General features: G+C 45.8%; 1 protein-coding gene across 1 annotated transcript in view; it reads left to right on the top strand.

Annotated features, from left to right (window-relative positions):
* LOC126534727 (uncharacterized) overlaps positions 1-23,790 on the top strand; it is a 31,596-nt gene extending 7,806 nt beyond the window's left edge. The window contains exons 6-13 of the mRNA XM_050181974.2: positions 2,637-2,822; positions 5,406-5,569; positions 10,640-10,744; positions 13,246-13,371; positions 14,278-14,376; positions 15,747-15,917; positions 20,368-20,666; positions 23,027-23,790. Of these exons, the coding sequence (XP_050037931.2) occupies positions 2,637-2,822; positions 5,406-5,569; positions 10,640-10,744; positions 13,246-13,371; positions 14,278-14,376; positions 15,747-15,917; positions 20,368-20,666; positions 23,027-23,306 (1,430 nt within the window). The 3' untranslated portion in view covers positions 23,307-23,790. The remainder of the gene's footprint in view (positions 1-2,636; positions 2,823-5,405; positions 5,570-10,639; positions 10,745-13,245; positions 13,372-14,277; positions 14,377-15,746; positions 15,918-20,367; positions 20,667-23,026) is intronic.
* The last annotated feature ends 379 nt before the right edge of the window (positions 23,791-24,169 follow it).

Below are 24,169 nucleotides of genomic sequence, written 5' to 3'. Positions count from 1 at the left end.
AGCATCCTCTTCATTGTAGTCAACATCATCATCAGTCTATATTTAGTCCAGTGCAGGACGAAGGTCTATGCCCCCCCCCCGAAGATCTCCAATTACCCTATTGTCGCGGTAGCTGATTCCAACGTGCACCTGCAAATTTCCTAATTTCATCACCCCAACTAGTTTTCTGCCGTCTTCGACTGCGCTTCCCATCTCTTGGCACGCATTCTGTAACTCTAATGGTCCACCGGTTATTCATCCTACGCATTACGTGGCTTGCCCAGCCCCATTTTTTTCTCTTAATGCCAACTAGAATATCGGCGATCCCCGTTTGCTCTCTGATACACACCGCTCTCTTCCTATCTGTTAACGCTACGCCTAACATTTTTCATTTTATCGCTCTTTGTTAACCTCCAATTTACCCCCAAATGTTAGCAACCTTTGGGGATGCTAGCGGCGCTCCATGTAGGAGGAGGATTAGCGGAGGAGGGGAGCGGGAAAGGGAGATGGGCACTACCTTGAAGCCGATGAGGGTAGCGCCACAGCCGCTGTGTGTGTGTCAGATGTGCCTTTCTGTCGTTGTAGCGCACTGGCAAATTTTAGTATATATACATTTTCTGACGCAGTAGAGACTGACATAGTATTGCGTCCTTGTCTTCGCAGCGGAATAAAATCACTGTCCGCGCGAATGGAGCGCACGATGTCTAATTGTCACGCCCTCCTTTCATCAAATTCATTGAAACTTTATTGCCGCCTTGTGATTCAAACTCTAAAAAAAAAAAAAAAAACGCGTTTGGTGTTGATTCACGCAAATCGCTGTGAGATATGAATGCAGCGCTTTAACGATTCGTTGTAGCGATGTGTTTGTTCATCGTTCCGCAGTATTTGTAGTACCATGAAACATGAACGCGAGGTGGCATGAGATCACTCAGCAGTAGAAAAAGAAAAAAACCATCTTATGTTATGTCACAGGGTGCAATCAATCTTTAGCGTATGGTATAGCATGTACGACTGTCGCTTAGTGGTTACGCCACCATCCTTAGCTGTTCCTGAGACGCCATTCAATTATGTGGACATCCCACTAAGCAGAGATATATAGTAAATTTTCAGCTTCGGGTCTTTGATTATCTGCTACAACAGGGAAACCGAAATGCACGGTTAGAAGAGGGTCGTCTAACATTGCAGTCGCTGGACACAGGATGCCGCAAATAAGAGTTGCTGGCGGCCAGTATAATGCGCTATTTATCGTGGTGTTGGTATGTCGACGGAAGGCAGAGGCCATTATTCTCACAAATAAGGAAAACAAAGGAATAAGGTTGCCTTTCAATATAATTCAAAATTATCGCGTCATTGTCTTGCACGGAATCATGCTAAAATGACATGTCTTTACTGCTACCATGAAAAAAAAAAACGCGTGCACGAAGTCACATGGCGTACCTTGTTTACTAAACACATATGAACTACCTTGTATTTGACAAGGAATTGAAAAAGAAGTAAAATGTAGTTTTGTACGCTTGCAAGTGGTGGTGGGGACGGAGTAGAGTGACAGTAACTCTCTACTGTAAGTTCAATGTACGGCAATGCAGGCATTCTTGTAACCAGTGCTATAGAATAGGAGCAAGTTGTGTTACCTAACATCAACGCGAACAGAATACGCAGAACGCAAGCAGAACGTGAACAAGAAGCAGCATGGATGTACTGGAACAGAAAAAGCGCTTCGCGCTCCTTTCACGTATGGTAGGAACGTTAGTGCGTTTCGGGCAGAAATGTGTCATTAGAGGGCAATATGTTATCGCTTCGCTGCAGTCAACACGTTCGATTACCGAACAATATACGGCCTGAATCGCTCACAACGAAGCGCCGCTGTGTAGATCTCAATGCGCGCCGCCGATCGCCCGTTCACACTAACCCGGCGACGGTGCTGTTACCTATAAGCCCGATCTCACGGTACAATAGCCAACTTACTAACACCTAGTTCGGAGTCTCATGGCTCCAGGATGGCCCTGATGAAGGAATGCCATGCTTTCCTGGAAAATTAGAGGTGTGGGGGGGAAGGGCTGAGCAGATAGTGATGCAGTTCCATGGACAAATTGGATGAACGGGGCGAGGTATTCTGGACGGGGAAGCTTCAAGGCACGTATGTGAATGGGGGACAAGACCACCAGATATGGAAGTTAGCGGTGTAGCGGCCGCGTTGTTTAGACTGTGGATGCGCCCTGCGATGAGGATAATGGATGAAACGAGAGTATGTAGCTGGCAATTTGTGTTTCAATTTTCTTTTTTTTCTTCACCTTTCCAATTTTCGACAATTGATGTGAAAAACGTGAGCCTCTAGAAACCGAAATTCTGCTTGCCACAGTCAGTTGAACTTAGCTTTCTGTCAGAAGTACAGGAAAAAAAGCTTTTTCGGATTGGTTAGCCTGATTACAAGGAGAAGTTTTCTGTGTTTCACGCGTATTTGCGATGGATAATTCGAGGTGGCCTTCTGTAGGCCTCCCCGTTTCTCTCTTATTTTTGGTGTCCTCCCTCGATGTAACTGCACACGAAATTTTGAGTGAAAAAAAAAATATCTGTCTGCTGATGCAGTGCTTCTCTGCAATGTCTTTTCTTAAGTTTAAATAATCACCGCGCCAAACTTCTCGATCGCGCTGTTTCAGAAGTGAGCGAGCCGGCTAGAGCGAGCACGGTGCTGCAGCATCGCAAGGACGTGACCCCACGGTCGTCAGAGCGTGCGCGCCATCTGTCGATGCTGTCGCAGACATCGCGTCGTGAAGCCCCGCTCGAACCGGTGGCCGAGGAAGGGTCGGTGCACGAAGACGGCGGCGCCGTACCCGCAAGTGCAGGTGTGCGCGCTTACGATTCAGTCTGTATAATAACGCGAGAAAAAGCACGTACCTCGAAACCATAGAGAAAGATACACAGGAGCCTATATCTCGATGACTTTGATGCGTCCATCAAAATGATGTCTTCGCAATAAACGTGCCGCTCTCTATTGTTCGTGCCTTTGTAACGTTCTGTATCTCTCCTTTCTCTGAGCCATCGTGTAGCTTTTTACCTACAGCCGTTCTGTTGTGTATATGCAAATATTCGCCTTCTCTTACTGTTCTCTTCTCCGCTATATCCTCTTTCCTTTTCCTATTTACTCTGCCTTGAAGATCCCGCACTCCGCTCGTCGTGACACGATAAATTACGGAAGCAGCGTCTGCGTGCGCCTAGTGGATGTTTTGTCGCTAAAATGGGACTTTTCTATTCAAAGAAGTGTCTCTCTAAACTTCAGCATAGCTTATGCCTCGCTGTACACAACTATAATCGGCGGGCTATATGTTGAAGCGTCATGTCAGGCGAGTCATCGACCAACATGCACGTCTTCCGCGGTCAAAACGACAAGACTAAACGTGATGGGCGACCCTGAGTTCACTTTGAGTGAATAGTTCATATCTTTAGCACTGTACTTAAGGCGTGCGTTACTGTGTAAAAGAAGCTGACGACTAGTTTCATGTATACCAGTGTGACAAGCGCTGTCTCTGTAATACATTAGTGTATTGAGCCGACGCATATTGAATTTCTTCTTGCATTGAACTCGCAAAATATTTTCCAAGAGTTGGTGTCATAGCTCTACGGAAATCCACAAGGTGGACAGAAGTAATTATTAAAGAAAAGATGTTAATTACTTCTCTACACCTCGCCGGCTTTCCGCAGAACTCTTACGCCAAATTATTGCCTTTGCTTCGTGTTGATGAGTTCGACTTCGCCCTTCCATCTGCTAGCCACATGGTTAGCTCAGATGGCAGAGCGGCTGCCCCGGAAGGCCGATGGTCCCGGGTTCGAGTCCCGGACCACGACGAATTTTTTTCAACTGCGAGGCTTTTCTTTCGAGGAACCCGTATGGGTGTCCTTTGTAGCAATTGCTACTATCGGGTGGATGTCTCATTTTGCCTTTATTAATTTCCCGAGAATGTCACAAATTAGCAAAAAAAAAAAAATAAATCCGTAGCTGCAGGGCACAGAAAGGCCAGGTACTCGCACTGCTTCGTTAAGCAGTACTGCCTAACTACTACATGTTTTGTCATATACAGAAATTATGGGTAATATATCCGGCTGCCATGGAGAACCCGGAGTCGGAATCTATAATCGGACGTGTGCTTTTTATTGAAGAGACCTAAAGCGCCCCAAAAGAGGAACCTATCTAGCCACCGATCTAAGTCTGGTACGCCACCGTCCCTTTGAAACGGGATGGTGGGCTCCGCCACTAAGCTCTTTTTCTTATTTTTACCTGATGTCCTACCTATCGTATATCGTATTTTTTTTTTGAAGGACAAATAAATTCCACGCATCAAACTTTTTGAACGATTATTGGGAACTTTCTTTTGTCTACGCTTCCGTTGTTTATGGTCTCCCTACTTTTCTGTCACCAAACCTACAAACGCTCGTTACTCTGTGGCGGGCAATCTCTGTGGCGGGCATGCTTACTTTCCCCCGTGTTATCCCTAAACCAAAGTGCTTCAAGGCCGGCGGAGCCTAAAGCGACAGCTGTGTAGATATTTTCACATTCTAATAAAACATGTTCCATCGTTTTCATAGCTTTACTGCACCAAGCACATGCTTCGTCTTCTTTGGTGTACCTTTTTTAATATAACTGCACGTTCTCCGGCATCCTTTTCTCACTACGAAAAGAACTTTGATTTGAGTTATCATAAATAGTGTCTTTACTGATATCATTTTAACACTCTTAGGTGGTTGCTCATAGCCAGTTTCTTTTCCATTACCGCCATGCAGGAGATTATCTCCTGGTGCTATTCCTCCACTGTGAGTCAATATTTTTCGTGTGCAAACAGTCGCACACTCTCATGGCCCATTTACTTTCTTTCGTATTCATCAGTCTTTATTCGAAATCAATTTTACTCTGGCCATTTATTCGGAATGTTACTCAAAGCATGCTTCACACTATATAATGCAACCTGGCTTATAACGTGGAACGCTGACTTAGACGCGCCCTTTAGGGAGAGAGCGTATGACATCGGTAGGAACTAGCTGCTCACAACACAACCGCATGCGGCGCGAAGGCTACGCCGACGACCGGCCACGCGAAAAACGCGAGGAGGTAGCCATCGAATGTTTGGCATTAAAAGACAATCGTCGGTATGCAGAAGTAGAGGCGCAATAGTGCAAGGCTTACCTCTGTCATATCACAGTAAAAGTTAGCATCGTATTTCTCATATGCTTCTGTATTCTGATCACCTCTCGCGTTCACGGCAAGCTATTGGCACGAATATATTGGTGTCAGTGGCGAGCAACGGGCTACCTCTTGGGTTTTGTTCGGTTATTCGGAGATCGAACAACTGTTGTTGACTTCCGGTGACTGTACGATGCTACTATTTTGCATGATGAAACGTGATGCTTTCCTTTTGGTCGAATCGCTCGTGCAGACAGGCGCACATTGCTGGCCCCTGCAGCATCGAGCAGTACAAGCTCGCTGTGCTGCCCGGAGGACTACGAGGAGTCGGTCCGCCACACCGTGGCGCTGGGCTGGGACATGCCGGCCACGGTCGTGGCCACGCCGACCGAATCGGTGTGCTCGGACACGCATTTGGTGAGTGCGCTGTGCCGTCCCTGGTGGATCGAATATCGAATGAACCTTTATTCGACGTCGACCACCATTGCTGCCTAGGGCTACCGGTTAGGAGGAACCTTCGGCTCGGGCTCAACTCCGACGTTGCCTATTCAAAAACGTGTAAAAATGCAGAAATGCTATCCTGAGGTAACCTCCGGGCCGCGTTTAATGAAATTTGTTGCATGTTAGCGAAAAAGGTAAATTGGTATGTCTGTCGAAACGAAATATTTATTGATGGCTGAATGTTCCAACAAGAATTTTTAACAAGTTGTAAGGTAAAAAAAAGCAAGCCCATACTTTACAAATTTGTCCCTCTGGATCGTCGTTCTGTTACGCGTTCTGTTAGATATTCGGTACAGCATCGAAAGCGGACAAATTCGTTGTATAAATTTACAGCTTACGTGAATTTGTTAGTGTTTACAAGGACATTGCAAAAGCCATCCTCAAAGATGAACTGTATATTACGGAGCGATACACCGTTAATATATATTCATTAATTTTGTGCTCTTTAGGTATACTATAATATGCAGTTTTCAACATCGGGATATCGTTTTTTATTGCTGAGTTGCAGAGTTGTAAACTTGATAGTTTCTTCTTCTGAGAATTAGCGATTTTTGACAACTTTTTTTTAAAGAAGTGTCGACAGCCTAAGTCTAAAATGCGCCTCAACAGTCACTATATTTTAACTTTTTGTTTTGAACTAACAAACTTCACCTCTTTTGGTACAGTGGTTGCTGAGAAAAACGATCTCTCAGTTCACATGTATTCAGAAAGGAGCCCCGAGCTAAAGCTTCCTCTTAAAAGCCCGAGGTTCGGCTTGACGTAGCCTGTACCCCGAAATGTACAAATGCGAGCCAAACACATTTGCTAGTAGGCGGAATACGCCAATCAATTAAATGAAAACAGAAACGTGCACATATCGAAATACAGGCAATTCAAGACGAAATATAAGCTGCACAGAACGTATTTGCAATTAAGAGTAATTGGTTGAATAAAATTACGCGGCAAAAGAAACACTCCAGCATCGCCATTAACAAAGTTTGATTCTAGATAAACGGTGCGTGTAGTAGGTAGAAAGAAAGATGGAAAAATGAAACAAGACGCTAAGGCGTACAAGTATGCTTTAAAAGGAGAAGCGTGTTGAAGAGATGAACATGAAAATAAGAAGGTTTCAAGCTTATGCATTTTTTTGGGCTCTCACAGGCAGTGCAACGCTTTTTTATTGAGTGACATTTAATATGTTGTGTCGTTTGGGCTCCACATTTGATGCCCGTAATTAGTACATGCACGATGTAACGATACAATGAAATGATCTTCCTTGTCGCTCTTGTTCAATGGCCCGAGCAACGCTTCGTGTTTGTTATCATCACAATCGATAAAATATTATTGCTGGGAACTAATATTAGAGTGCGCATAAGGTATTGGCTTTCGTTAGATATTTTCCTCATTCGTGTTTAACAGGTGTTTTTTTTTGCTACTGTCCATACTTCGTGCATGTTTTTTTCTTCACTTTTTAGTGGAGGGAACCTGCTATGGGCTGTGAATATAACGTTCGTGCTAATTTTCCTTTATTGAGGTTGAGGTTTATTGCCCCTGTGTTGTGAGAGTAAATTAGGCAAAATTAAATATAGGAAGATATCCCCAAGTGAAGCGACTGTAGTGGGACTTCGCATACTACGCGTTTTAAGGAATTGAGGTAGGAGCAGACAGATACTAAACAATAATAAGCGAGGAGTACTAAAACTCCAAACAAGTTCACACTCGAAATATACAATAGAAGGGAATGTAGTAGTGCATGAAACAATATTGTATAACGTTTAGATAAAGAAATATGAGGATGAATAATAAATACATCAATTGTTCATGAAATTTAGTAATTCGGCATTCGGGTCACTCGAGAAGTTTTAGTAAATCGTTGAACATTGTCAACCAGAACAGGAACTGTCAATAATTATTTGTTCAACGCTGAAGAAATCACACATGAAAAGCTTCGTTTGAACGATGATAAACATAACAGTTTTAAATCTCAGGGTATTGAAATCCACAGTTTGATGCGTAATAAAGAACCAGTATGGGTGCCACAATTTGTTCGTACTTTTGGCAAAAGAAAGGTTTGTACGGAAACAAATATTGTCGCGTTAATATTTAGTAACTATTCTCTGCGAATAAACTGAAGTAGGTTATGACCTGTAATGATTCGATACATTAGATTAACTATATTATTGTTTATTAGACTCTCTAAAGATATATTCAGCTGCTGATACCGTGTTGTGATTTGGCAATCGCGTAGACTACGAGTGATGAGGCGGATAGCTTGGTTATGTATCAGTAGTGAAGGTGCTAGATGACAGCGATTGGTTAATCGCCAAGAAGTTATGCAGTAGCTGAGATGACCTTGAATGAAAGCGTAATATCTTGCAATTAATGTGCGCAATACAAAAGTTTTCCTACTCTAAGTGAAATTCTAATACTATGTGATATTTTCCCTATTAGTCAGTAATTAACTTTGATGAAGCTGTCAAGTTCAACTTCCAGCAATGCATATATGCTACAATTCTGATACCATATGATTATATTTTCCGCAACAGTAAGACATGTAAATTAAATTTCATGAAACTGTCGAGTTCAACTTCCTCGGTTAAAATTGATAAAAATGATGGTGAATATTGAGAGGACTTGAACGTTTTGATGTTGAGCCAAAGACCACGACTTTACTTTTTCAGGCGTTGATGAGAAATCCATTGCTCCTACACGAGAATTATAAAGCTATGAGGTCCCGATTTAGATTAAAAGTTAATTGCGTAATGATGGTTTAGTAGTAAGAACCGTTGTATTGTCGACGTATAGCAACTAATCTGTGGAAGAAGTGAGACAGTTAGGAAGATCGTTAACATAAATTAAAAATAAAATTGGACCAATAACAGAGCCTTTAGGTACACCTATGTTAGTGACTGCTTGTGTTACATAAGACTCATGGTGAGCTGACAGTTTGTTTACTATTGTGGAGGTGTCCTTAAAATAGTTGGAGGGATTCCTATCATCTCTTAAAACTCTATTTCTGAAAAAAGAATAATATGGTTAATGTTGTCGTATGCTTTGGTGAAATAATCAAAGGTAGAGCCAACGTAATTACCGTGATCGATTTCTAGTTAGCATTTTTTAAGTAAAAGTTATGACTGCCAAATGAGTAGCATATTCTGGCCGAAAGCCAAACTATTTTGGCTGTAGCAAGTTAAACTTATGAAGAGAGCTAGACAGCGTCATTTAAACTAGCTTTTCAAGTACTTTACTGAATAGGTCAAGAATAAAAATGAGACTATAATTATCGATTTTATATTCACGCCTTTTTTAATCTTTGGGGCTATCTTACAGTGGTTGAGCTCGACGGGGAATATACCTTTTTAAAGATCTAGATTGGCAATGTGTAATAATAAAGCGCTGCTATAAGACCAGCTTTAAAGTTGTAACTCACCAGATCTTTTTTTCATGCATTCTAGCGTTGTCTGTATATAGAAAATAAATATATTACTAGGCTTGCTAACGTCCAAAGCTTCATCTTCCCACAGATTCGAACAAATTACTCTAACCGAACGGTATATTCTTATTGGTTATCTAGTTTTTGAATACCATAAGATTCTTTATAAAATATTCTGTCATTGCACAGCCTTTAAAAAAGAACTTGCAAAGTTTCTTGTAACTAGCTATACTCCTCCTTAACATTTGGCAGTGTATGTGTATTTCTTAGTTTGGTTTAATGCTTTCTTGTCTCTCTAGTTATATTTCGCCTTTGATATACAACCTCTGCATGCCTGTTTAATTTTGAGCTTAATGTATAAGCATTCTTAAGATGTGCTTCATTGATTTTCGCTTGTGTTATTTATCCATTTCTGTCAGTAGTAACCATTTTTATCCTGTCTTAGTGGCAGTTTGATTGCTTCGACGATATTCGAGACCGTTCTTTATGAGGGTTTGAGTTCAGTTTCTTTTTCATTTTTCTATTGTGTAGATGTTTCTGTAAGGAGGACCCATTAAGGTCGCCGACTACCTTATGCCCTCCTGTATTTTATATTCTGCAACGCTATGAGTATGAAAGAATAATGAAAAATTATTCATGTTTGTCCCTACGACAATGTGTAACTTTGACATCGTTCCCAAGCATAATCCCTGGCCAGGTATTCAAAAGCAGTTTTGGGCACAATTGTATGCACTGCTCTCGTGAAAACTTCCAAATTAAGATAACGCGCCATGGCGGTTAAGTGCGTTATATAGCGTTCGGCTGCTGAGGACAAGGGATTGTCACAAGCACGGTCAATCTGCCATCACCGATGCTCGTATCTCGAGTTACCTGACTCCGTCCTATTTCTATCTCCTCCCACCGACTTGATTCGCGTTAACCTTCAGAAGGTGCTCATTTTTTTTTTCCCGAACGACAAACAAAAAGTCGACGCTGTGATGAATGACGGGAGAACGAAGTGCACGACGCGAGCGCCGACTCTCAACTGAAATTTTATTCGAATCTACCCACACTGTATACATCTGCAGAAACAAAAACAACAACAAAATTAACAGCATGCATGGTATGAAATATACCTGCGTTGATAAGTAGCTATAGCCAGAGTGTGTTGCGTGACAGCGTGCCGCTTCTGATATTTTACTTGCGTTTCCACGGCGTTGTTGGCACACGTTTTCTTTTTGCTTATACACGTGTACACTCTGGGTAGACTGTGTATGCACGTGTATGTGCGGTATGTTCTGCACTCGCAAATATTCCGGGGAAGTTGTGAGACAGCGCTCGTGTCGTGGACTCCCACCTCAGTCCTTTCGTCCCAGCGCCGAGCTGTGTTTGTTGCCCCGAGTGCAATCCACCGAGCAAGATTCGCAGCGTCTGCTCATTCTGCCATTATTTTAATGTAGCGCCGGTTATTCGCGCGGCTCATTATGTGAGCTGCCAAACTGAACTTCTCCATCACTAATTCACGCGTTCGGTTCTTAAAACGTCATCGATCGATGCCGAGACACTCGCTTGACAGACGTGTGCGCTTTCTGCAGAGCTTGCACATTCCGACTTCGAGCGACGATTCGCCTCACGTCGGCAGCCCACCGGATGCGCCGCCCACATTTCTGGCTGTCGGCGGCAACTCAAGGGCTCGCGAGGTGCGGACACCTTCTGCTTTTCGCCCCAAACACTCCCCGAACACTCGTCGCAGGGTCGCTGTGAAAAGCCTGTCGAAATCACGTCGAACTAAGTTCCTTGGTGTACGACTTAATTGGCTGGCCAGCCTAGACATGCACGTAGTGCTAGCCTCCCTTTGCCAAGCATATAGCATAAAGGTGCAATGTGTAGGAAAATGTTCAATGGACTGAAAATAATGGAACCGTTGTATCTTTTTTGGTCAGGAATGATTGGAATTACACTAGGTTTTACCCGTTCCACTGTAAATATCTATATCAGAGAATTTTTGTACTCTATACAGGAAGATGTGATCACACTGTCAATATATTTTATTCGCTTGGTTACAAATATTAAATTAAGCTGATCTGCCGCATTCAACGTGATAGCAAAACAAATTTTCTGCAAGCACAGTGTAAATGTTTCAAAAACACGCAGAAGTACCCAAGAAGTACAAAGGTACAACCGTTATATCGTCACAGAATAGGCAGGTGCCCGGCTTTTCCCCCAAAAAAGAAAAAACTTAGGTTAGTATTTTTGTGGGCTGGCGGTTCTGGCCAATTTTTTAGGTGCTCGCTACTAAAACGGACGAACAAATTCTTTTCTCGCGCAATATTTACCTGTTGCTTTTTTCAGTGCTGTATAGTGCAACAATATATCACGGCGTGTTATAAACGTTCTGATACCGTCGCTTATTCTCGTTATCTTATTGCGATAGCAAATATACGGACATTACAGACGCGTTTCTATCGGTAGAAGAACTCCCGATACAGCCTTATGTTGCTCAATACGTGCTACATAAAAGTGTTCTTCCGAGCGTGAAAGAAACCCGCGAATACACGCATAGCGCCGCGAGCGGCCAGTCGTGCGGCAATTTTGCATGCATTCTTGAAATCCGTTCCCGCTTGGAAAAACACTTTTATGTAGCACGTATTAAGCAACAGGTTTTCGCGGTGTTCTACAATTTCCTTATTCACACTTTTCGTATAATTATAATATTTCAGATGGTCATTAATTATTTAAGAGGAATTTTGTTTTAGGCGGAATATTCCGAGTATATAATCTGAGTATCTCCAAGCGACGACAAACAACATTAGCTGGGTTAAATTATGGGGTGTTACGTGCCAAAACCACTTTCTGATTATGAGGCATGCCGTAGTGGAGGATTCCGGAAATTTCGACCACCTGGGGTTCGTTACCGTGCACCTAAATCTAAATACACGGGTGTTCTCTCATTTCGCCCCCATCGAAATGCGGCCGCCGTGGCTGGGATTCGATCCCGCGAACTCGTGCTCAGCAGCCCAACACCATAGCCACTGAGCAACCATGGCGGGTAACATTAGCTTGGTTCTGTCCATATATGTGGCATTTCAAGATACTTTAAATCTCGGCTCTCCGCACTCCAATCTAAATAGGAGAGAAGCCCAGGACTGGTGTTGCATACAAAGCAATACATACCGACACTAAACCTCTTACACAAGAAGCTTCCGACATAAGTCGGACCGACCGACCGACCGACCGACCCAACCTGACCCGACCCGACCCGACCAACCGACTCGACCCGACCCGACCCGACCGACCGACCGACCGACCGACCGACCGACTGACCCGACCGGTTCATTCATTCATTCATAAGGAACAAGGAAATTGCACAAGTGTTCAAGTGTTCGATACGTGCAATCTTTCGCGCGACCGCAAGCGTGCAGTGCGGCTTGCGGCGATGGGCGGCTCGAGTGTGAACAGGCCCTTACTTGAGCGCGGGCGGACGCGAGGCCGGCATGCCGACTTTGACGCAGCCCCAGCTCCGGCGTAGTACCGCGAGGTCATCAAGGGCAACGCCTGGACAACGAGGAGGAGGCAGAGACCGAGCCGAATGCGATGTCGTCGCCAGTGAAGTGCAACAGCGGTGCTCGTTCAGCAGTCAGGCAGCTATTGAGGGGTGGTCCTGGTCTTGCGTGGAAGTGTCTCATTGGAGGCACTGACTGCGACACCAAATGAGGCCAACGATCGGCGAACTATCAATTCTCCATCCGAGTTCGTGCGCATATGGCTGGATTGACCACGAGATTATGCACGTGTTCTGCCTTTCTGCCTTTGATATATATATATATATATATATATATATATATATATATATATATATATATATATATATATATATATATATATATATATATATATATATATATAATTTTAACTTTAACATCCCCACCATACGCCTCACACCTGCTTAGGCAACTGAGCCGACCTTCTTGTTAAAGCTCATTATTTCTCTATTTTTTTTCGGTCTTCTGTGTAGCGCGTAATTTCCACTTTTTAATGGCGATGAGACCTTGGCGCCTGCTCAGGTGCCACCTATATTGTCGAGAAATGTTCGCGTTTGCCCGCTATGGCGTCACCCAAAAAGCCCAGCTGCGCGTTTCTGTCGTCGCAAACCAGCAGTCACGCGCCGCTGCAGGCGGTAAGCCACTCTTTCTCGGCTCAGGTAAACGTCGACGAGGACAGCGCCATCAGCCTGCAGGCGACGGGGGTCTCGGAGGAGCAGGACACCCGGACACTCTCGGAGGCCACGGTGCTCACAGCATGCTCAGGGGATGCATGGACTCCACAGGTATGCAGACTGTTTCACGAAAGGTGGAAGCGTTATTCGAATGATTTCAGAAACCCTTTCGCCAAAGCGCCAGCAGGAAGCGACAATAAAAAAGTCTCGAAGGAGTGCTGATATGATCTTTCTGACTTGTTTTTTTGCTATATACTGAAGACCTCGACACCCCACACAAACTATCCGCTACCCTCGGACTACTCTAAATTGTCTTCAATGAAAGCCTTTCTGAAAATCATGATGAAAATAAGAGTGCGATAATTAGGTAATGGAAAAAAGACAAAATTATCACGCAAGGGTTTGGGTCCTGCCCTAATTTTCGCGCTGTTTCTTCCACCACAAACGTATAGCAACTCGCTCAGTTGTCAGTCTTAGTAAGCTTCTACCAAACGCTTGCAATATCGTTTCCTAGGTAGATGAATGCGCACTGCTCTAAACTAGTGCGCCTTCTTTAACATTTACCGTGGAGCGCGCCACTTTTTACACGTCGCAGCGAAAGGTGCTCAAGAAAGAAGCAAAAGGAAAGAACGACAGTGGTCGGGGGCTGTTGCAATTTGCTGTCGTAAATGTTTTGCACAGCGCACAGTCGCCAAACCGGGGCGTCCAGCTGTCCCTGCACTATATGTGCATTCGTTTTAGATCGCCTATGACCCGACATATGTTAAAAGACAACATCATTATATAATAAATGATCTCCATCAAAAGGAAACTGTTGCAATTAAGTACAGCGTATCTCCTGAAGTCAGTTTGTCGTGACAAGGAGCCAGATGTATTTCCTTCTTCTTTTTCTTAATGATACTGCCCCATTGTTGCGATCTAAACAGCAAAGGCATACGACGTAAACCGTTGGAGATGCTACTAGACAAGAACACTTCTCTATTGCATTACGAGTGTTATTTTTTGTTATTTTTACAGTGCGTGCAGGCACGGCCATCATCGGCCAGCGATTCAAGCGACTTCGTCACTCCGTCGCCGATGCACTCGAGCGCCAGGAGCACTGCTACCGAAATCCAGGTCAGACAGGCCGTGCATTCATCTATGTTAGGTCAGGCTAGGTTAGGTTAGGTGCCCGCTTATGTACCTATGCGGGTTTCCTTAAAACGGTTGGAAATCAGGCACCGTTGCTGGCGCTGTGTCTTGTTCATTGCAATTTGAGCAAGACTAGAAAGCTTTCTGTATTTATGAACACAATTCCTATTTTTTCCCTTTGTACTGAGAATGAAGAGCCCCTCCAACTCCTTCAACTGCCTTCCCCTCGCGCCCCACCAAAACAAAGAAAGAAAGAAAGATGGAAAGAAAGAAAGAAAGAAAGAAACAAACAAACAAACAAACAAACAAACAAACAAACAAACAAACAAACAAACAAACAAACAAACAAACAAACAAACAAACACACAAACAAACAAACAAACAAACAAACAAGCAAACAAATAAATAAATAAATAAATAAACAATACGCGTGTCTCAGCGCCTTCTTGACTTCTGAATCTTGGCGGCGCTCCCATGACGTGTTTGATGGCGCATGTTAATACAACGCTACATCACAGACACAATCGTTTGCACCGAAGGCTAATTTAATAGCCATTTTATGGGACGCTGTGGTAAGCAGTAGCAGAATGGCCGAAAGCCGGGAAAGATTCAGCGTCAAGTCACAGAGTGGGCGGCTGCGATTGAGTGTGGCGATGACGAACAATAAAGCTAGCTGACTATCTCGTTGTGATGTTAAAATAGAAAAAAAATGTTTCACTCCTTAGTTTTGATCTTACAACTTGAGAGTTATAGTTCCCGCTTTGTATTAATTCTGCTAGTCTTATCAATGGCCATATTCGCAGCAGGCAACCACACTACACTGGCTCAGTAGTTTTCGATGTGCTGTGTGAAATTGTATCTTATTTCCGCGGTACCGGTATTGGAGCCCTCGATTGCTTCGCGGACCAATCCGCGATGCACAGCTGCTTTCCATCAGGTATTGAAACACACGGCCGACACGCTAGTTATGGGAGCGGTCCTGCTCCGAAAATATGGTCACTCAGGAAGTGCTCTCAAACTGCCATATAGAGTCGCTATAAAATTCCAGACAGATAGCGTACGTTTCTGTACGCGGTGCAGCAACTTAATGCGCTTCCCGCATAAGTATTTTATAGGAGGTCTAGTCATCTTCGTAAGAACGCTCTGTAGAACATAACTTATCACTGAACAGCGTGCAAGAGGTTTCGGTAGAGATTGGTTCTTCTCTTCTTTTTTTTTCGAACTTGAGCACCGACCCATACTTCGATCCTCATTGACAGAAATCAGGAACGATATAGCGAAGACCTTCTTTTGCTACGTTCAACAAGCGGTCCTCAATTACGCTCTGATCACAAGTACTCCTGCCGTACACGCAGATGTGCCGCCGGTCATCGGCGGTGCAGACCGAGGCATGCAGCAGCGTCAGCCGGGCCACCACTGCCAAGTTGGAGAGCTCGTTCTGCGAAGCGAACGACAGACACTCCCAGATGATGCGGGTAAAGCTTATCCCGTGGATTACGTGCCTTGCTTTCAAAGAGAAAGATTTAGTTAGTGCGGGACCGAATATTTTCATCCTATTAATGCATTTGTTAAATGCATTTAATGCTTTCTTTAGGCAAACGGTAAGCGAACTTCTGGGAATATCGTTAAACTTAGAATAAAGATGAATAAGATTCTTGTGAATGACATTCGTGACACTTGTGCCGGTTTACTAGTGTTAGCAAAATTGAAAGTTTGTGTATCACAAGTTTTGGTGTAACAGTGAAATGAAAAGTTTATCGGGATCTTTAAAAACGGCGTGTTATAAAAATATTTAAAGGGCAAAAATTAGACCAGCCACAGATAATCATAAAGTGTAAGAGTATTTAGCCGCTGTCAACTTGCACAAATCACGCAGCTGAGGTGAACATACCCGAAATCGCTTTGCTAGGTGTTCAGTGAATCTTCAGTAACTGAGGCCCAGAGTGAATTTAGGTTCCCGGATTTCTGTTAAGCTTTCGAAAATGCGTTGTTGTGGTGCGTAGGTGAAAAGCGTTATGCAGTTTTGCTGTGTGGAGCGTAGTTTGGACTTGGCACAATGTCCTATATATTGGACATTGGGCCTCCAGGCGTTATTTTTTCCGTGAACAGATGGAATAGCATAGTTGGGGCCAGTGGCTGAAACTTTTCCGTGAACAGATGGAATAGCATAGTTGGGGCCAGTGGCTGAAACAAAGTATTTTGCAACAAAAATAATCTTTTGTTTGCGGCTGCTACAAATATGAAAGTACAAATCAACAATGCCAAACAAGATCCATGCATATGGATCTCTTAGAGTAGGAGGAGTGAGCTTCCTCAAAGCATCATCGCTCCTTTCGGATGTAATACAAAAGCTGACACTTCGTGCAAAAAAAAAAAAAAAAAAACTTGGTTTTCATGCTGCAATCTTCCATCCTACTACGAGCCGCGTTCGGAGCTTCTGAAAGTCGTGGCAAATTACCGATTCTTTTTGATCGGACTTGAAGAGGAGGTGGTGGAGCCCGTTTTTTGGGTGGCTGCCAGTATGAATCATTGCCGTTGTCTGTGGGAATTTGCAGTGCTTCAGTAACCAGAGCTTCTGCCACAGATACGCGAAAAAAAAAAAAAAAAGAAACTGGAATGTGTCCCTGGGTCGTTCTTGCTGGTAGCGCATACTTCTGTAGCGTAACGATGAGTTACTTAAGGTCATGTCCGTCAAGTGCAAAACGCACCTTGTGGTCCATTTCTTGGCCTAAGGTGTTGGCCATTAGGCCTTCATTTGGTAATAGCTGATCATGCGATCGGTCATGTTGACAGCTCTCATATTCTTGTTGTACAAACATACATTACTTGACGCTGATGTACTCTCGCGCGCCCCTATCGACACTACCGACCAAGACATTGAGGACGACAGTGCTTTTCTTGGGGCCGTAAGCGTTACTGATTTGTCCAAACGGCAGCGCGCAGACAACGCACTACGGCCTATATTCGAACATCTGGGAGGACGAAACCAATCAATATCCCGGCATGTAGCTCGAGGATTGTCGTCTTTTTGTTTACGACATGGCGTCTTGTATAAGAAGAACTCCGATGCCAACAACAAGACCTACCTTTTGGTCGTTCCAGCAGACCTCCGTGCCGAAGTTTCGTTAGCCTGACATGACGAGCCTCCGTCTGGCCATTTGGGTTTTACGGAAACACTTGATAGAGTGCGCAAATTCCACTACTGGCCGAAACTTGCCGAGTGTGTTAAGCTTGACGTCCAAGCCTGCCGTGAATGCCAGCGCCGAAAGTCGCCAGCTGTAAAGCCTGCGGGATTGCTGAATCCGATTGACCCAACTGGCAAACCTTTCGACCAGGTCGGCATGGATCTTGTGGGGCCATTTCCACTGTCGTCTTCCGGCAGCAGGTGGATAATTGTCGCCACAGACTATTTAACGCGCTATGCTGAGAAAAAGGCGCTGCCTCGAGGCACAGCTTCCGAGGTTGCCCAGTTTTTCATACGGAGCATCGTCCTACGGCATGGCGCCCCATCGCACGTCATCACAGACCGAGGCAACGTCTTTACAGCACAGCTCATTGAAGACGTTTTTAAACTCAGCTGCACAACCCATCGAAGGATAACTGCCTATCATCCGAAGAGAAAGGGCTTGACCGAACGACCTAACAAAACGATGACTGACATGCTGTCTATGTATGTAGATGTACAGCACAAGATGTGGGACGAGATACTCCCTTACGTAACGTTTGCCTATAACACTGCTACGCAAGAAACAACACGCTTCACGCCGTTTTACGTCGTTTACGGCCGTGAAGGGCAGACTATTTTAGAAGCAATGCTGCCGAGCGAGAACATCGATGATCATCCTCGTCCAAGATGTCGAACTTTTCGTGCAACGCTTCAGCTTGCCCGTCAGCTTGACCGAGTGCACATAAAGAAACAACAGAGCATCGATGCGCACCGTTACAATCTCCGCCGTCGACGAGTCGAGTTCCAACCTGGTGATCAAGTTTTGGTCTCGACTCCCGTGCGCCGAAAAGGACTATCCGAGAAGCCTTTGAGTCGCTACTTCCGATTTGATAGAGTGTTGCAGCGAATTAGTGACGTGAATTACGAAGTCCTTCCTGACGGAAACTAGCCTCCCCGAGGTCGACAACCGCAATCTGAGACTGCACGTTGCGCGGTTGAAACCGTACTATAGTTCCTAATATTCGACGTTTTCAGCCGCTTAGGTTAGTTTTCGTTGTTACTCGTCCCTCAGTGCCTTGTGACTATACTGACACATGAACTTGTTTATCTTTTACGGGTGAGCGCTTTTACCGTCTAGGAAACGTTATAGCTCAGCGCAGGGCGCGTCTACATGTATCGGAAGTTTCTAGAATGTTGTCGATGCTTCTATCCGCTGTCTGTTGTCGCCGAACCTTGAGTAATATGATTGCATGTATGCGCGACGCGATAGGTGTAGAACTTTGTGGGAGGCACGCGGGTCCCAGCAATTACTCTGGAACATTCCATGACTGACCTATAAAAGCCGGCGCGCTTGACCCGCTGATCAGATTTCGACGATCGCCGACTGCGTTCGCCGGTGTCGCCGTTCTTTGAGCGTAGCCTGTTTTTGTGGGCACAGGTTCGCCCAATAAAAGTTAGTTTCGTCTTTTACAGTACTACTACTGTGTTCTTTACCGTCACTACCACGTGACAATATCGCACACCACAGTAATTGTGGCTATAGCCTATGTGTTTGTCCTAGGTCATTTCGGCGCCCTCACGTCAAGCCTATGTATGTTTTCCTTCTTTTTTTTGAAGAGGGGTTAATGCGACATGGTGAGGCACAGCAAGGGGACTGAAGAAGAGGACAACGAGGCTCATCTCGGCATCGCGCCTCGATGCTTACGTTTCGTAAAGTACAAACGCCTGGATCTTCATTCAGCGTGTATACTACATCATGGTATACGCGACAATGTAAATTCACTTATTTCTTAGGCGGCAGCCGCAAAAGGCGCTCACGCTCAGTCCCGCCATTTTCAACTCTCTTGGAAACGCGGGCAACAGCGCGACTTTGGCTGTATAGTCAATAGATGACAGCACGGGTCCTAGTAGCAGCTGAATAAGCCGTGCCCATGAGGAAAAATATGTTGCAATAGCCATGACACGCTGTATTCGGTTGTCCAATATACTGGACAAATCTTCCATTGGCGGGCCTCAGGAGCTTAAGGTCTTTGCGTTCTGTGCGAATATGCGGAATAGCGAACCATATATATTGCACGTACTTTGAAGCCAAGCATGGTAGATTATCGCTATTGAAAATAAAGGGATATAAAATTGTACAAATTATGTTATATCAGTATTATCTTGTGGGACTCAAGCCGCATTATAAAAAAGTAGAAGCTACAGGAAAGCTCGCAGTTAGTCAAGGAACGAAAAATGATAGGCGTAACACCAAGAGACCGGAAGACAGTGGTGTAGATTATAGAGCAAACAGTGGTAGCCGATATTCTAGGGGAGATAAGAGGAGGACGTGACGTTGTGCAAGCCATGCAATTCGTAGAACAGATAATTGGTGGTCTGTTACAGCAAATGAATTGGGAAATATCGATTATTTGAGGGCGTCAGTGAATTAGGCGGCTTGACGAAATTAAAATATTTGCTGCCATGGGAGGGACTCTACTGGCGTATAGGACATGGGCAATTGGAAATAGCTACGTGAGGCCTTCATTCTGCAGTGGACACAGGGACGATGCCAACGATGGCCACCGTCACCCTGCTCTCAACAGCTACACCATGCAGTTACTTCCTTCGCACTTGTCCACATGCAGAATTAACGCTTGGCCGAGGCCTTGAGACAGAACGTTAATTTATAATGTAATAAAACCTGGACTACTTGCGCTATAGACCGTGAGAAAAGTACAAGTTAGGGTTATCTTCGGGCACACAACAAACAAGCAAACACAAACCAACGGCGACCGGCACACGCCACGGCGTGTGGGTGCCACGCACAGGTGCTGCTGGCCGGCAATGCCCACTACCTGCGCGAGCGGTCGGCCTCGTTCGGCCGCACCTCGACGCTGGACGAGACGCTGTACATCTGCCAGCAGATCGGGCAGGAGCCACCGGCGCCCCAGAGGCCGGCCACCGCAGCCTCGGAGGTGTTCGTCACGCGCAGCACCACGGCGCTCGGATCGTCGTGCGAGGACCGTGAGCCGTTGCGCCTGCGCCACCTGGTGGGGCTGCAGCACCCGCAGGCCTACCTGATGGCGAGCAGGAGGAGGAGGAGAGGGACGCCCACCGGGAGCCACGCGTGAGTACAGCTGTCCCTCTGCGGCCCCGTGTGACCCTCCACGTGAGACTTAGCTGCTATTCACTATTCACGTAGGCACAGTGAGCTAACACGGCGATGAACAGGACTACGGGATGGAAACTAACACGGGTGCTGACTACGAACGCGTTGCTTATTCGGGGAACTGAAATATGTGCGATAATAAAAAGGCGCGAAATAAGAGAGAACAGTTTACGTTGTTGCTGCCTTTATTACACATCAAGCAAAATCAGTCCACTATTCTCACTAATAAACTTTACCTAAAGAGCAGAAACAATCTGCCAGAGAGCATCTGGAATTCATTACGTTTATGGTGGCTTATTTACGGTGAAAGGGAAAAATCGGCATCCACCCGAATCGTATCACGAAGCTGCAAAGCAAAGCCATATGTTTCTCAGAAAGGAAGCCTCGCAGTGGAAGAAAGAAATCGTCCTGTTCCGGGATCAAACCCGGGACCAACGCCTTTCTCGGGTGGTCGTTCCGTCATCTGAGTTAACCAGGCTAGCCGATCGCAGAGCGAGGGTGAATTAATGTGACGATGCACGCTATGTTTGATAAATATTGATGCTGCCTTTATTATAACTCTTCAAGGAAACCAGACGCGATACACATGTGATAAGTCCGCCTACAGCACAGCACGGCACCGATCACCTCTGGGTGATCACCTGGGGAGGGGGGGGAAGTCAGTCACAATGCATCAGAAAGAATCTCGCTTTCATGCGATACAAAATGCACCAGCTCGGTCTCCGCATCACCCACCGGTGGCGCAAGAACTGCCGAGTGACGAGGGGGCCTGAATGGTCTACCATTCAGGCAACCTACAGGAGAGGCGCGCGCTTCGAGCATCGCGTTTCAATTGCTGAGCACTGTACGTTTCGTTGCGGCTCGTGGCGGCGTTAGGGCAAGGACTCCACCAAGCCAATCGACGAATACGTCCAGTTGTAGGAATGAACGAAAAAGGGTTGATTTTACATTATTTGCACGGCTCCAGTTACGGAAGCGCACTCCATGCAGGAGCATGCTAAACGTCCGAGTTCACATCAGGACACGTCGGCCCCACTGCACGAAAAGTCTCCGCTTTCAATACCATCGTCTTCGCTACGCGACTCGGCTAGGGAATCTGATGACTGTATCGCAGCCAATCAACACTATTGAATCGGTTGCGATACCACGCCCAAGCTATCGCAACACTCCGCCGCATCCCCACCTCCGAAGCGTACACCACCCCCCCTCCCCCCGTCGAAGTTCAGGCTTTCAGGTAATGGTGGGGGGGGGGGGGGGGGGGAGAGGTGCCTTTGTGGACCCGTCAGCAGTCGGGGTCAAAGCTGCGTTTTACTTCTTCGTAGTCGCTGATGGAAGGGTGAGGCTCGCCTACTGGCAAACGTCTAATCAACGCATTTCGCCGTGTTTAGACCTTACAGTATATGATGACTTGTAAGCTTGGTCACGTAGTACATGACGCGTTTTTCTCCTTCCGGAGTCGCACGAGTGAGGACGCTACATCTGTGGGTCATCCGTAGGCACGGCACTTGTGCGCTTCATGTTTTTGCATATTTTATGGAGTACTCAATCACCACTCCTGAGAAATTGTCGAATGAGAATCTGACAAGAAGTGCTCGGGGTGAGCACGAATGTAGTGGAAATCAGACGTGTATGCTGTAGGACATGGAGGTGACGCAGAACCACAGCTTCGGAACCACGACGCTATGCCATTTCTTCAACTTCATTTCGTGCTTTTCGAGGACTTGCGTGTTCACAATTAAAGGAAATTATTTGGTACTACATATTCACGCTTGAAAAAGTGTCTTATATGTTCGCAAACGCTGCTGCTTATGATGACACTGCACTCAGCTAGCCTGATGTACACCTACTGTGACCGTGTCCTGCCAATAATATTTATTTAAAAAAAAAAAGGTTGTAGACTTCCACTAGATACCTGCGGACATCCGCCGAAAATTCGTTAGGAACTGTTTCATCTGGCATCCGCAAAGAATACACTGCTCACTTAAGGCGTATTGTTGGGCGAATGAAGCACTAATTACGCAGAAAACTATTTCCCAGGTACATTTGAAAAGGAATTGTGATGCTGATCAATGTATAGCTGATAGCTTGCACAATGGCCACTTCTTCGTCATCTTCGTCAGGGGGAATATGTTTATACTTCGGGAAAACTCGTAGCATTACACACGACGACAGAAGCATAGCGGTATTGGGTTTATGGGGAGATTCGTGACGGGACCGTGGGGTAGATGATGCAGTGGGGAAATATTTTGTCCTCCAGCCAAAACGTGCCAGTCTTAGCGAAGAATCCGCTAAAGCGGCAACGGTGAATATTTTGACAGGCCCAGCGGCGACGAAGGCGTGTGCCGCAGCTCGCCCCAGCTGCGACCAATGCCGCGGCCTCGGCGCCTCCTGGCGGCGAACGCGGAGCCCAGCGCCCGCGCATCGGACCCCGGGGTGGTGAGTGAATCGCCGCCGCGCCCGAAGCCTCGGACCAGGCTGCCGCTCAGGGTTCCCATCAGCCTCAGCTCGACCAGCGAGCGCCGCTCGGACTCCAGCGTGGTCTTCATGCCGGACTTCACGGAACTCGACTGGTCGACCTCGCCATCGGCGCCCCGTTGAAACAATGTTACCGCGCGCTAACCTTTCAATAGAACGCCGTCTGCTTCTACTATCGAAGGTCCGAAATGGCTGGCCTTCCCTTTCAAGCATCACAGACGGCGTCCCAATATTTCATGCACGACTGTGGGCGCCAGCCAACTTTAATTTTTGTCCTTCTCTCGAGACGAATCTGCTCGTTTCAGTGAAAAAAGCAGATGGCAGTTCCAATATACCCTTTGTATTCCGAAAGTTTCTTTTCCTCTGGTCTTGTCGTTCAATTTCTTTGACGTGCATTGAAACTTCGACCGCAGTGTGAAATGCTCAGGCTTGTGTCATGGCGTCAGCGCGCTTCGGTTTGGCCTGCGTTGTAGATTGGCTCCTGCGCTTCCTCCATTGCGGTCGTGCATAGCTGACGAAGATTGGGCGCAGCCTTTCACATACAACGTTGTGAATGCGCGAAACACCTTCAAGTATTCTCTCCTTCGAAAGTAAAAGTAATACGTCCACTGCTTGTTTTACGTAGAATGCGAATATAAAAATGCCAGTAAACCTTCACCGACGGCTCAAGGGCACCGAATGAGTAGTAAGCGCCAAAAACGACTGCGCTTCAACACACGACCAAATACAACAGAACCTCTTGATACGTTCCTAATTCATGCGATTTGCTGTGGCTTGCGATTGAGAACAATAAAAATTTGGAGGACGCTTCAGCTTCACCTTTAAGAGTGGAACGCGATAGCATTCGAAGACCCCTGACTGCTTCTCACGCTTCCCGGCTTACCTGGAAACGCTTGCCGCGAACGCTGTGCACGAAGACGAGCTTTGTGGTGGAACCACGGCCTCTTGCGTGGGCCGCGGTGCGGTAGAGGCGAGTGCCAGCTGAA

Source organism: Dermacentor andersoni, chromosome 7 (assembly GCF_023375885.2).
Source record: "Dermacentor andersoni chromosome 7, qqDerAnde1_hic_scaffold, whole genome shotgun sequence".
In the NCBI taxonomy this organism is placed as follows: domain Eukaryota; kingdom Metazoa; phylum Arthropoda; class Arachnida; order Ixodida; family Ixodidae; genus Dermacentor; species Dermacentor andersoni.
The sequence above is the reverse complement of the archived record's forward strand: the minus strand, read 5'-3'. Positions and strand labels throughout refer to the sequence as shown.